Below are 12,623 nucleotides of genomic sequence, written 5' to 3'. Positions count from 1 at the left end.
AATGAGTCCCTCCCTGCTTGGAGATGTAAGCCAAGGCTGTGGTGTTGTCAGAGTCCACCTCCACCACCTTGTTAAGCTGGAGGGACTTGAAGTTTATCAAGGCCAGATGAACCGCCAACAGCTCCTTGCAATAGATGTGAAGTGTCCTTAGCTCCTGATTCCATGTTCCCGAGCATTCCTGTCCGTCCAAAGTCGCACCCCAGCCCGTGTCTGATGCGTCAGAGAAGAGACGGCGGTCGGGTTTCTGAACAGCCAAAGGTAGACTTCCTTGAGAAGAAAGCTGTTCTTTCACCACGTGAGAGTAGACCTCCTCTCTTCGGAAACAGGAACTGAGATCGTCTCTAGCGTCATGTCCTTTATCCAGTGAGCCGCTAGATGATACTGAAGGGGGGGAGGTGGGGTCTCCCTAACTCGATGAACAGGGCCAGCGATGAAAGTGTCCCTGTTAGACTCATCCACTACCTGACTGAGCGTCGGTTCCTTCTCGGCATGCTCTGGATGCAATCTAGGGCTTAGTATATCTTTGGGGCCGACGGAAAAGCCCGAAAAGCTCGACTCTGAAGATCCATACCCAGGTAGACAATGGTCTGGGATGGGACGAGCTGGGACTCCTCAAAATTGACCAGGAGGCCCAGTTCCTTGGTCAGATCCATAGTCCATCTGAGAATCTCCAGACAGCGACGACTTGTGGGAGCTCTTAAAAGCTAGTCGTCTGACGGAGCCGGACACAAGATCATGGTACTGCTGCACAGTCTGTGAACTGTCAACCATGGGGAAGCGAGGAAGTACAGTGACAACCCGAAGCTGTCTAGACTGTCTGGGTCGTACAGACAACTCCTTATCGGGTTGCTGAGGTTGCCGCACTGCGTCACAACAAGTCACTTTTGCTGGTTGTTGAACGTCTTCCCAGTGACACACTGACTCCGTAAACAAAAAATCCTCTAACAAGGACTAAGCTTGGACTGCATGTCTTGCAACACAGCTCAAGGTCTATGGGAGCAGGTGTGGTAACAGACGGGGTTAGCGACTGAAGTGGAACCATTACCCTCCCTGGAAGCATGCTATGCTTAAATAAAAGTCCATAGGAGGCTAAGCAGCTAAAGGCTCCTCTCCAAATGACAGAGTCCTCAAGGGAAAATCAGAAGGAGGGAGAATAGCACTTTCTCATCTACAGGAACCATATCCGAGAAAAGCTAAGTTCTCTCAGTGAGGGTTTCACTGGTGCAAAAGCAGCAGACTAGAAGGCAACGTTATGAAACTGCTTGACAGTCTAGTGAGTTGGCAACAACCAAAGATGTGTGACTGAGAAGCATGCGGTAAGGTATGCAGAGCATGCTGTATGTAGAGCATGCTGTAAGGTAAGCAGAGCATGTTGCATGGCGTGCGGCTTATGCTGCATGGGATGAGGCTCATGCTGCATGGGATGAGGCTCATGCTGCATGGTATGAGACTCATGCTGCATGGGATGAGGCTCAAGCTGCAAGGTATGAGGCTTATGCCGCATGCGTTGAGGAGGATGCCGCATAGTATGAGGCTCCTGCCTCATGGGTTGAGGCGGTTGCCGCATAGCATGAGGCTCCTGCCTCATGGTTTGAGGAGGATGCCGCATAGCATGAGGCTCCTCATAGCATGAGACTCCTGCTTCATGGGTTGAGGAGGATGCCGCATAGCATGAGGCTCCTGCCTCATGGGTTGAGGAGGATGCCGCATAGCATGAGGCTGCCTCATGGGTAGAGGAGGATGTCGCATAACATGAGGCTCCTGCCTCATGGGTTGAGGAGGATGCCGCATAGCATGAGGCTCCTGCCTCATGGTTTGAGGAGGATGCCGCATAGCATGAGGCTCCTGTGAGGTTCCTGCCTCAAGAGTTGCGTCTGCCTCAAGGGTTGAGGAGGTAGCTGCGCAGAGAGAGGCTCATGCTGTGAAGAATGCGGTTGCTGCCTGCGTTGAGGCGGCTGCCTCATAGCATGAGGTTCCTCAAGAGTTGAGGCTCTTGCCTCAAGAGTTGAGGTTCTTGCCTCAAGAGTGGAGGTGGCTGCCGCAAGAGTTGAGGTTGCTGCCTCAAGGATGGTGGAGGTTGCCGCAACGCAAGAGGATGCTGCCTCGAGGATGGAGGAGGTTGTCGCAACACATGAAGCTCCTGCCTCAAGGGTAGAGGAGGTTGCTGCAAAGCATAAGGCTCCTGCCTCAAGTGTTGAGGAGGTTGCCGCATAGCAAGAGGCTCCTGCCTCAAGGAAAGTGGAGGTTGCTGCACAGCGCTGGAGTTGAGGCGGCTGCCTCATGAGCGTTCGCAGGAGGAGGTGTGCTAACCTTCTCTGCCTGAAACTCCTGCATCAACACCGCAAGCTGAGACTGCATTGTCAGCAGCATAGACCACTAGAGTTTAAGAAAGACAACAACAAACGGAGCTACTGTCCGTTGAAACTGAGGGTCTAAAACAGCTGGTGCGGCAACAGACGGAGTTACTGTCTGTTGCGATACCACCTTGCCTCTCTGGGAGGTGTGCAGTTGTCGTACTGCAGCAAGTCCGAACTGACCCAGTGCTAATGGCACCACCTAGGAGTTGGACTTGCGCGGAAGGGACCGACTTGCACTTAAAAGCTGCAAGATTTGGTCCATGGTTTCTGCGAGAAACCTCTTCCGCAGACGAGGAATAAAAGGGCTCTCTCGTCTTTGTGTGGGTGGGGTGATCACGTCGGCTACGTGAGTTGGTAACACCCGAAACCACGGAAGGAAACGTCTGTTCGTCGATCAAGGCCTGCTGAACCCATAAGTCCTTCGACATTACTTCTCCCCTGGGCTTGGGAGCTTGTAAGAGGTCCCAGACTAGGCGAACAACTGGCACGAACAGACGAACCCTCGAACGCAACACTGTAACACTTTGCGCTTATCACTTTATCACTTTTGATTTTCTGTTTGCACTTATTTCACTGAACTCGAAACTTTAAGTGGTTTGTACCTGAAACACGCAATTCTATCCTTCATTAAAAGTTAGTAATTGCGAAAACAGTATTACAATGTAACAGAAAAACATAATGAAAGATAAATACTTCAGTGGCTGGAAAAGAGACTAAACACTAGATCAAATAAACTACGTTTAAAATCTCTCACCGCATAAAGTCTGAGAACAAGAATAAAACTCTAGAAACGTTTACCTTCTTCCCCTAAAGAGACTAGGGAGAAGAGCAAAAACGATAACAACGTTACCCGCTTGAACGAAACGTTTATCCTCCTCTCTCTCCCTCCGTCTCTATCTCTCTCTCTCTCTCTCTTGACTTAGCACCTGAGAGAAGAGCCCAATTATATATATCGTTAAAACATATTATTGTTAAAGGAAAAAAACTGAAAGATTTCCCAAATAAAAAGTTCCTTTATTAGAATTAAAACCATTTAAGCTAAGAAAGAATGAACAAAACGCTAGAATCGGTTTACTCTTACTGCAACGTGACACCGTGATAGACTCTCTCTCTATCGTAACGATAGAGCGCAAGTTGAACGTTCTGAACGTCAACAACTGCAGAGACAAAACAAAACGTTAGTTCAACTTTGAAAACAGTACAAGACTATCAAAGAAATTCTTTCAAAAACATTAAAATAGCATAATATGTTAACAGGTAAAAACGAAATGACGGGCTCAATGTTAATTAACTTCGGTTCCAAGAAAAGACCGCCTACTATTAGGAAAGGTCGAATATAAACAAATATAAAAATTAATTTTAATAAGTTTATAATAAAAGGAAGTTAATCAAAGAGGCCTATAAAAGGCGGAGAGAAATAAAATAAATCTATAACCTTGTTAAGCAAAATTAAGAGAGTCTATACTCTCTTCGACACCAACACTTCCGTCTAAGGGAAGGGTCGGCCATTTAAAAGTGAAAGAGAGTTCATACTCTCTTCGTACCAAAATTAAATAAAAAATTAAATCAAATTAATTCCAAAAACTTGCTAAGCTAATGATATACAGTGAACCCTCGCTACTTCGCGGTTCGACAATCGCGGATTCACCACTTCGCGGGGTTTTCCCATAACCCATATATATATACATATCGCGGATTTTCCGGAAAATTCGAAAATACCGCGAAATCTGAAGATAACCAAATACGATATTTTGTTACCTGTAATTCCATTAATACTGTAATTAGTAATATCTGCTCTTACTGATTGTTCATTGCATTACATATGATATATAATTCAGCACAGAAAGAAATAAAACACGAAAAGAGAATGTGATCATACGATAATTCAGTACGTAGTAAAATTAAATCGAACATGAAACGCAAATCAGATGCAGTCATACCATATTAGAATGGTGTGTACTGTAATGGATGTGCTTCTTTTCCATGAATCTTTTGTATGTATACGTACGTAGTACAGTACTGCATCCAATAATATTCTTTGTTGCAAAAATCACATTTCGAATAAGTACTGTAAGCGTACGAGAGAGAGAGAGAGAGAGAAAGAGAGAGAGAGAGAGAGAGAGAGAGAGAGGCGTAAAATAGCGTACGTACGTAAATTTTTATTATTATTGTTATTATTATTATTATTGTTGTTGTTGTTAATAAAATTATTATTGTTATTATTATTAATCATTATTATTATTATTATTACTGTACAGTATTATTATCATTATTTATTATTATTACGGTATTGTACTTAATCTACGTACGTTCAGTATGCGCGGGGCATCTTCTATGAGTAACCAACGCACCATGTACTGTAAGACGGGTTGTGATTGGTTCAAGCGCTGATAGATGACGAATCAAAACTCAAGTTTTGTTATCTAGCCTGTGATTGGTGTTTTGCCCGCATCTTCAACTTCCAGCATCACAGTTCTCGCGGGTCTGCATCGTTCACTTTCTCTTTCCGCGTATTGCTGAGTAGACGTTCTTAACTTTGTGAAGTTTAATCTGTGCTGTGTGCGACTGTTTTAAGTTGAACTTTCTGTTAAACCCTACTGTACAATGCCTCCCAAGCCTTCTGCTTCTACTAAGGCTGGTAGTGAGCCTAAACAGCACCGAAAGATGATGACGATTGCTGAGAAGGTGACGCTTCTCGATACTATGTTAAAAGACAGTAGAAGTTACGCGGCCGCAGACCTCGAAGACCTGACGAAATCGGGCAGTGAAGACAGTGAAACACAGGAAGAGTTCCAAGAAAATGTCGAAGAAACGGTCTTAAAATTAGAACGGCTTGCCAAGCTCTGCAAGCTTGCGAATGAGGTGAAAGAAATGTCGCAAGAGTGGGACGAGGATATGGTTCGTTCTGTACAATTCTGCACCAAGATCGATGAACACATGGCTCCCTACAGGATGCTCTTGCGAAAGAAGAAGCAGCGGCAGCAACTTCCGATCACAATGCCCTCAGAAGAAATTGAAGAAGTGTCTCAGGAAGAAGTTGAAGAGGTGTCCCAGGAAAAGACACCTCCGTCTGAAGAGACGTAAAATACTACAGTATTATTGGCTGCACAGTAGAAGACATCATCAGCTTCATCATCATCATTTCTACTGTGCAGCAAATTCATCGCCATCATCATTCAAGTTTTTCTTGAACTTCTTTCGTGGTGAGTACAGTAACAATCTTTATTTTTTACTTAAACATTTTAATATTTGTGTCTGTTTTATAGTTTAGTACTGTATGCATTAAGTTAAAGGGAAGGTTTTAAAAGCCTATCATATTTTTTTTGTTTAAAATTTACATTTACGTACGTAAAACAATCTCTCTCTCTCTCTCTCTCTCTCTCTCTCTCTCTCTCTCTCTCTCTCTCTCTCTCTCTCTCTCTCTCTCTCGTAAATTGTTTTCCTGCTTTGCTACGTACAGTATGTACTGTATGATTTTATATAGATACGGTAAATAATATTTGTAATAACATATTTTGTAAATGCTTTTACTGTAAATATCATTATTTATCACTTTCATCATGCGCGTTAAATGCCTTCTTTGTTCTGAGCGTGGTTGTTTACTGAGCGTACTTTATGACGCCGTCGTTTCAGGTGGCGTCATAAAGAAAAACATTTCATTTGGAAGTCCTAAGGAAAATTAAGTAAAACATTGGTAATAACAAAATCAACATACTGTATACATCAATACAGTATAATCGATGCAAAAACTAACCTATACATATATGTGTACAGTACACTAAATGAGTTTGTTTCTTCATTATGATCAGAGATAAACGTAAACAAAACATTGGTTGCCATTTTTTATCGTACTTTTTAGGTGTTTAGGAAACGCATGATATAAAATCGCCTTTAATATTTGTGCCTGTTTTAGTTTAGGGTACTGTAGTACATGCATTAAGTGTTCTGTACATTAAAGGGTAGTTTGTTAACAGTACTACGTACAAGGGAAGGTTTTAAAAGTCCAAATATACATGTTAAATAAATAGGTAAATATGGTGTCAATACTTCGCGGATTTTCACCTATCGCGCCCGCGTCTGGAACCTATCTACCGCGATAAACGAGGGTTCACTGTAGCTTCCTGAATAGCGAAGGCTAAACTCTAGAGCAAATACATCACCAAATCGTGAGCAATAACTCCAGAATCAACAGCGTATCCATGTAGGTCTAGCCGGAGGCACGACAGAGGAAAAATTGAGGTGGTGTTGACAAGAAGTACTGGAGTACCTGACCACAGATGGCGCTGTGGTGTTCACCCCCACCTGTATAGCGATCGCTGGCGTATCCCGATCGTAGATTTCTGTCGGCAACAGAGTTGACAGCTACATGATTATCGGGTAAGATTAATATTGAAAAATGTAAAATTATATATTTTTTTTCCTCTTTTCTGAAACCTCGAAATTATCGTACAAAAGCGTACGATATCTAAGGTATGTATCGTACATCGTACCGGACCCAAAATAATCGTACATGTACGATAATTATCGTACGAATGGCAACCCTGGGTGGCGGGGACCTAGATTAGGTTAGTGGTGGCGGGGACCTAGATTAGGTTAGTGGTGGCGGGGACCTAGATTAGGTTGGTGGTGGCGGGGACCTAGATTAGGTTGGTGGTGGCGGGGACCTAGATTAGGTTGGTGGTGGCGGGAACCTAGATTAGGTTAGTGGTGGCGGGAACCTAGATTAGGTTGGTGGTGGCGGGGACCTAGATTAGGTTAGTGGTGGCGGGAACCTAGATTAGGTTAGTGGTGGCGGGAACCTAGATTAGGTTAGTGGTGGCGGGAACCTAGATTAGGTTAGTGGTGGCGGGAACCTAGATTAGGTTAGTGGTGGCGGGAACCTAGATTAGGTTAGTGGTGGCGGGAACCTAGATTAGGTTAGTGGTGGTGGGAACCTAGATAAGGTTAGTGGTGGCGCCGTGGTGGGGACCTAGATTAGGTTAGTGGTGGCGGGGACCTAGATTAGGTTAGTGGTGGCGGGGACCTAGATTAGGTTAGTGGCGGGGACCTAGATTAGGTTAGTGGTGGCGGGGACCTAGATTAGGTTAGTGGTGGCGGGAACCTAGATTAGGTTAGTGGTGGCGGGGACCTAGATTAGGTTAGTGGTGGCGGGGACCTAGATTAGGTTAGTGGTAGCGGGAACCTAGATTAGGTTAGTGGTGGCGGGGACCTAGATTAGGTTAGTGGTGGCGGGAACCTAGATTAGGTTAGTGGTGGTGGGAACCTAGATAAGGTTAGTGGTGGCGCCGTGGTGGGGACCTAGATTAGGTTAGTGGTGGCGGGGACCTAGATTAGGTTAGTGGTGGCGGGGACCTAGATTAGGTTAGTGGTGGTGGGGACCTAGATTAGGTTAGTGGTGGCGGGGACCTAGATTAGGTTAGTGGTGGCGGGAACCTAGATTAGGTTAGTGGTGGCGGGGACCTAGATTAGGTTAAGGGAAACCTAAATTAGGTTAGAGAGGAAAACCTACAGTTAATTAGGTTAGGGAGGGAAACCTACAGTTAATTAGGTTAGGGAGGGAAACCTAAGACAGGTCAGGGAGGGGAAACCTCTACGTTTTGGTCGTTATATCCTTTTTGTGAGGCATTTGTTTACAAGAGCATGCTCTCCATTTACTCCCAAATTATGCAGTCCTGCAGCTCTCCTCATCTTTTACAGTAATAAGGAGGTTCTTTAAATATTGGGAAAGCAAAAACTGGCAGGACATGTTGAGCATGGGGGAAGGGGGTTATAAAAAAACTAGCTCGGTTTCCTCACTAAACGACCAGGAACTGACATCGTCAACATAGTTAACCAAATAGAAGTTTGTGAAGCCAGCATACATAAACAGAAGTTCGCGATGCCAGCGTACATTTGATATACTGTATATTCAAAATATATACTAAATTAAAAATAGAGTGATTACTCAAAAGTGTCACTATTTGTGAATTGTATACTTTATGGACACTTTTGAGTAATTACTCCATTTTTTATTTAGTATATATGTATTTAGAATAAATATCAAATTTACACTGGTATCACAAACTTCTGTTTATATACACTAGCATCATGAAATTCTGTTAGGTTGACTATTGACTGTGTTGGCGATATCAGTTCCTGTTTGTTTAGCGAGGAAACCGAGCTAGTTTTTATTATAACCCCTCCCCCCTTACTCAACATATCTTGCCATTTTTTTGCTTTCCCAGCATTTAAAGAACCTCCTAATTACTGTATAAGAAGAGGAGAGCTGCAGGACTGCATAATTTGGGAGTAAATGGAGAGCGTGGTCTTGTAAAGAAATACCATTTGTGTTGTTGTGAAATAGGGTTTTCCAGGCATGAAAATATGTCTGGAACTGCAAATAACTGGCAGATTCCAATGCTAATGGAACAAGCCATTACCGCCTGCCAGTAGCCTACATAGGAGCTGGATGTTTTTCTTTTTTCGCGAGTGAAGCAAGCACACGGCTGAGCAAAAACCGTTAGATTTTGGCAATATTTTGATAGATTTCTAAATGGTTTTACTCCATCGTGTACTCGCTTCTCTCGTTAAAACAGAAAAACATATAGCTCCTATGTACTGGCAAACAGTAGTGGCTCGGTGGGACTCTATCGAAATATTACCGAAATTTTGATAAAATGATCTTATGGCCGAAAGTTTTAACATGGGAATTGTTAAGAGTTTTTATTTACTGGGTTGGGCAGATTCACAAAGGGGCGAAGCTACCACCCAGCCAGTAAGCATATATTAATCTGGGTTGGATTAGGTAAAGGTTACCTTAGGTAAGTAAATATCCTCCTTATTTCCATGCAACTCTAAAAATATTGTCAACATCAGCCTTCATAAAAAATACTATTCCATGCAACTCTAAAAATATTGTCAACATCAGCCTTCATAAAAAATACTAATGTTGGGTTTCCATTATCAAGGAAAGATTTAGTTATTTTAGTTAATATATGATACTCTAATTTCTGGCGAAACTGAAATTCATTATAAGAAATGGACGAGTGTTGGCTAGTTTGGTATTTTTCTCTATATGTTTAATAGGGGCTGGGGCATAATAACTCAAGTATAGGTCTATTAAAATGTGAAGTATGTTTTTGACTATGTCAATTGTTTACATGTGAGAGACTGAAGGGGACATATTGTGCATGCGTTTTTCCCATGGTTTGGGGAGCTTTCTGTGCATTTACAATGACGTATTTGTCAGGTGGTCTTTTTAAACCAATTAACAGCTTACAAGTACTTCTTTATAAGTTCCCGGATGTTGTGCTACAACAGCCAATTTTTCCTACCTTCGTCTTCAGTTTCCATTTAACCACCATCTCATAAAGACGTCTCCCAGAGGGAACTTAAGGGAAGCACATCAATCTATTTCGAAATTTAGTGTACTGTAATTTCATTTATATCGGCAATAGATTATGATGGAAATGCTCTCCATTTAGTGTAATGCTATCGTTACTCATGTAAAATTAAAAAATAATCGCGAAATAAGGCCTCAAAGCTCCGATTCTGACTTAATTTTCAGGGAAGGCCAGCACATTTTCTACTGCAAAGCTTTTCTAAAGATTGCCAAGAATAAAAAAAAAAAAAAAAAAAAGGTGACGGTGTCAATCATAAGGTAAGGAATTATTTGTGATTTACTTTTTCATAATGGAAGGATTTATTTGTGATTTACCTTTAGTTTGAGACCTGGGAGGGGGGTGACCAGCTAGCGGTTGTGACCTGAGAAGGGGGTCCGGGGGCTTGCCCGCGGCTAGCGGTTGTGACCCGAGTAGAGGGTTGCTTGCCCCCAGCTAGGGGTTGTGACCTGGGACCTACTAGGTTAGGTTAGGTGGGTTTGTTAGGTTCTGTGCGTTTTTACAAATCTCAAGTGTGTTAAATAATCATGTTTGGCCTATTTCCAGCCCCTTACATGAACCATATACCGTATTTGGTTTCATTGTAGTGTCTTACAGGGCGATGTAACCTAGGAAAACAACTACTTTTTCTTATAGAAAAAATTACGCTCTCTTCGAAAATGACACTCGTTCCCGTCGCAAATGAATAGTTTAAAAAATACATATACATCTATATCCTCCGATAATGGGGGACCCCCAGTGGGAACTCGGGGTTTTGGGTGGGGAAAACATACTGGGGAATCAATATATAAGCGTAAAACAAGCCTTTTCTTCTCTATTTACCGGAGGAAAATACAAAACAGTAGATCTGAATAAACTCTGGAGGCACCGTTGCAAAGATTGTGTCATGAAAAAATACAGTAACCAGTGCTGCCAACGTCCGATGTAGATCAAATGTTATTTTGTGACCTGTCATACTACTAGGCTAGGTTAGGTGGGTTTGTTAGGTTCTGTGCCCTTTTTGTACTTTTTAAATATTGGGTATAACTTATATGGAGAAATTATTTAAAATACATATGGAAATATCTATCATTGCTATCGTTAGTAATGTCATCGTGCCGTTGGTAACTCTGTGTACCATACGTCAACGTTGGTAACACTGTGTATTATTGGTAACGTTGCTAATGTTATCGTTTGCAGTACATTCGTAAGAGAAGTGACACCGTTCAACTTGAAGTTAGCCGAATTGGTTGATCTGTTTGTTTCCGATTGAAATGAACATCAAATTCGGTTAAATCACGTTATTTACTATAAGAAAACATATATTTTCTGTTCGAAATCTCACCCTGTAATACAATAAAAAATTACCATATATTTTCCAACTAGTTATCTTGGGCCTATTAGGCATTTCTGACCATTATTGCTGTAAATCACTCGTTTATGACATTTCCCCACCCTAAACACCCCGGTTTCCCACTGAGGTCCCCATAATTGTTTTTATATAAGGGGGTCCAAAAACTCATGAACGGGTGGTTTGCCCCAAATAATCAAGCTCAGAAATGCATAGAACACAAGATAACGAGTGGGAAAAACATGTGGTTCATGTATTTGGCTATAAATTAAAGCATCATAGTTAGTTATTTTATTTATGTATATTAATGCGGTTTCATTGTAGTGTATTACAGGGCAATGTAACCTAGGAAATCAACTACTTTTTCCTATAGGAAAAAATTACGCTCCCAAATTTACCATTAATGCACAAGGTGAAGTGTAAATACTTAACAAAAAGCGTTAGGGTAGTGCTTCAGACAGAAAATGACATTTAACTCGAACCACAATCACAACATTTAAAAGACCACCCCAAGGAATTGGTTAGACTTAGCAATTCTTAGCTTAAGCTAAAAGCCAACCAGACACAGAAAATTCCCACAAGAAGGTTCTTAACCTTATAAACATTAAGCAACAAATAAAATCACGAGAGTTGTAAAGCTCAACATCATCAGCTAAACGCTTATCAGGTCTGACCAAGACCAAGGTAGCCTGTCATAACGAATTGGACATCATTACCAGGCAGAGTAATTTCATTGACTGTCTGAGAGTCTGCTTTCCATCCAAAACCTATCCTTATAGGTTAATCTTAGAAACACTGTATGGTACTTACGTTAAGAAGCCTTAATAACAGAGCACAACTACTTATAACTCTTAGGTTCTTTACTACGGTAATAAGACTCATAATAGAATGTTAATACGCTAGCTGGCAACTCCAAAGTGAACACAATAGTTGGTTGCTCCGATCTCAGATGGCGTTGTAGGTATACATCGTTTGTCGTCTGTTTGTTTATATTCAGAATTTGATAGTTGACTCAAACGAAATCATGGCGCCGACAGTAAAGAAGTCACATAAGTGTGTTGTGTGCCATATACAAAAAGAAACCGATCCTCATTTGGTATTTCACAGGTTCCCTAAGGACAAAGAATGGTGAGTACAAACAGTATAATACATGCAGTATGTGCTGCTAATGAGTAAGCCCCACTGATATTGGATGTAAGATTAAGGCAAGGCATCCACAGTAAATTTCTTTTGTTTTTCATTTTTTGTTGGCTTGTATGCTACCTTATTTCTATTTCCAATCCCCTTTTGATTATTTTTGTGTGTGATACAATTTTGTGTTATTTTGATCCTTCTGATTGTACATTTATACATTTATTAGTTTATAATACTAAACTATACATGAGTGCATCATGCTTTTCAATTTCAATAAAAAATAGAATACAATTGTGTTTTTATACACCTAATATCTCTCCATCTTACAGTGGCCTACAAACTGTAATTAAATGTATGCCTACACATAAGCATTTGTGGCTAAGTTTAACAAATCAGATATACAGTATGTTTTAATTTATTCGA

The 12,623-nt window shown here is 41.7% G+C and overlaps 1 protein-coding gene across 3 annotated transcripts in view; it reads right to left on the bottom strand.

Annotated features, from left to right (window-relative positions):
- Window positions 1-12,008, bottom strand: part of LOC137637319 (rab-like protein 6) — a 235,033-nt gene extending 223,025 nt beyond the window's left edge. The window contains exon 1 of one of the 3 annotated variants that reach the window (XM_068369567.1): window positions 11,877-12,008. Coding sequence is in view for 1 of the 3 variants with exons in the window: in XM_068369563.1 (XP_068225664.1) it covers window positions 11,661-11,671 (11 nt within the window). In the remaining 2 variants the exon portion in view is untranslated. Of the gene's footprint in view, window positions 1-11,660; window positions 11,687-11,782; window positions 11,802-11,876 lie in introns of those variants that run through there. The other 2 variants (XM_068369572.1, XM_068369563.1) reach the window with 2 other exon arrangements.
- Between the last annotated feature and the right edge of the window lie 615 nt (window positions 12,009-12,623).

This window comes from Palaemon carinicauda, chromosome 3, assembly GCF_036898095.1.
Source record: "Palaemon carinicauda isolate YSFRI2023 chromosome 3, ASM3689809v2, whole genome shotgun sequence".
In the NCBI taxonomy this organism is placed as follows: domain Eukaryota; kingdom Metazoa; phylum Arthropoda; class Malacostraca; order Decapoda; family Palaemonidae; genus Palaemon; species Palaemon carinicauda.
This window is presented reverse-complemented; position numbering and strand designations above follow the sequence as displayed.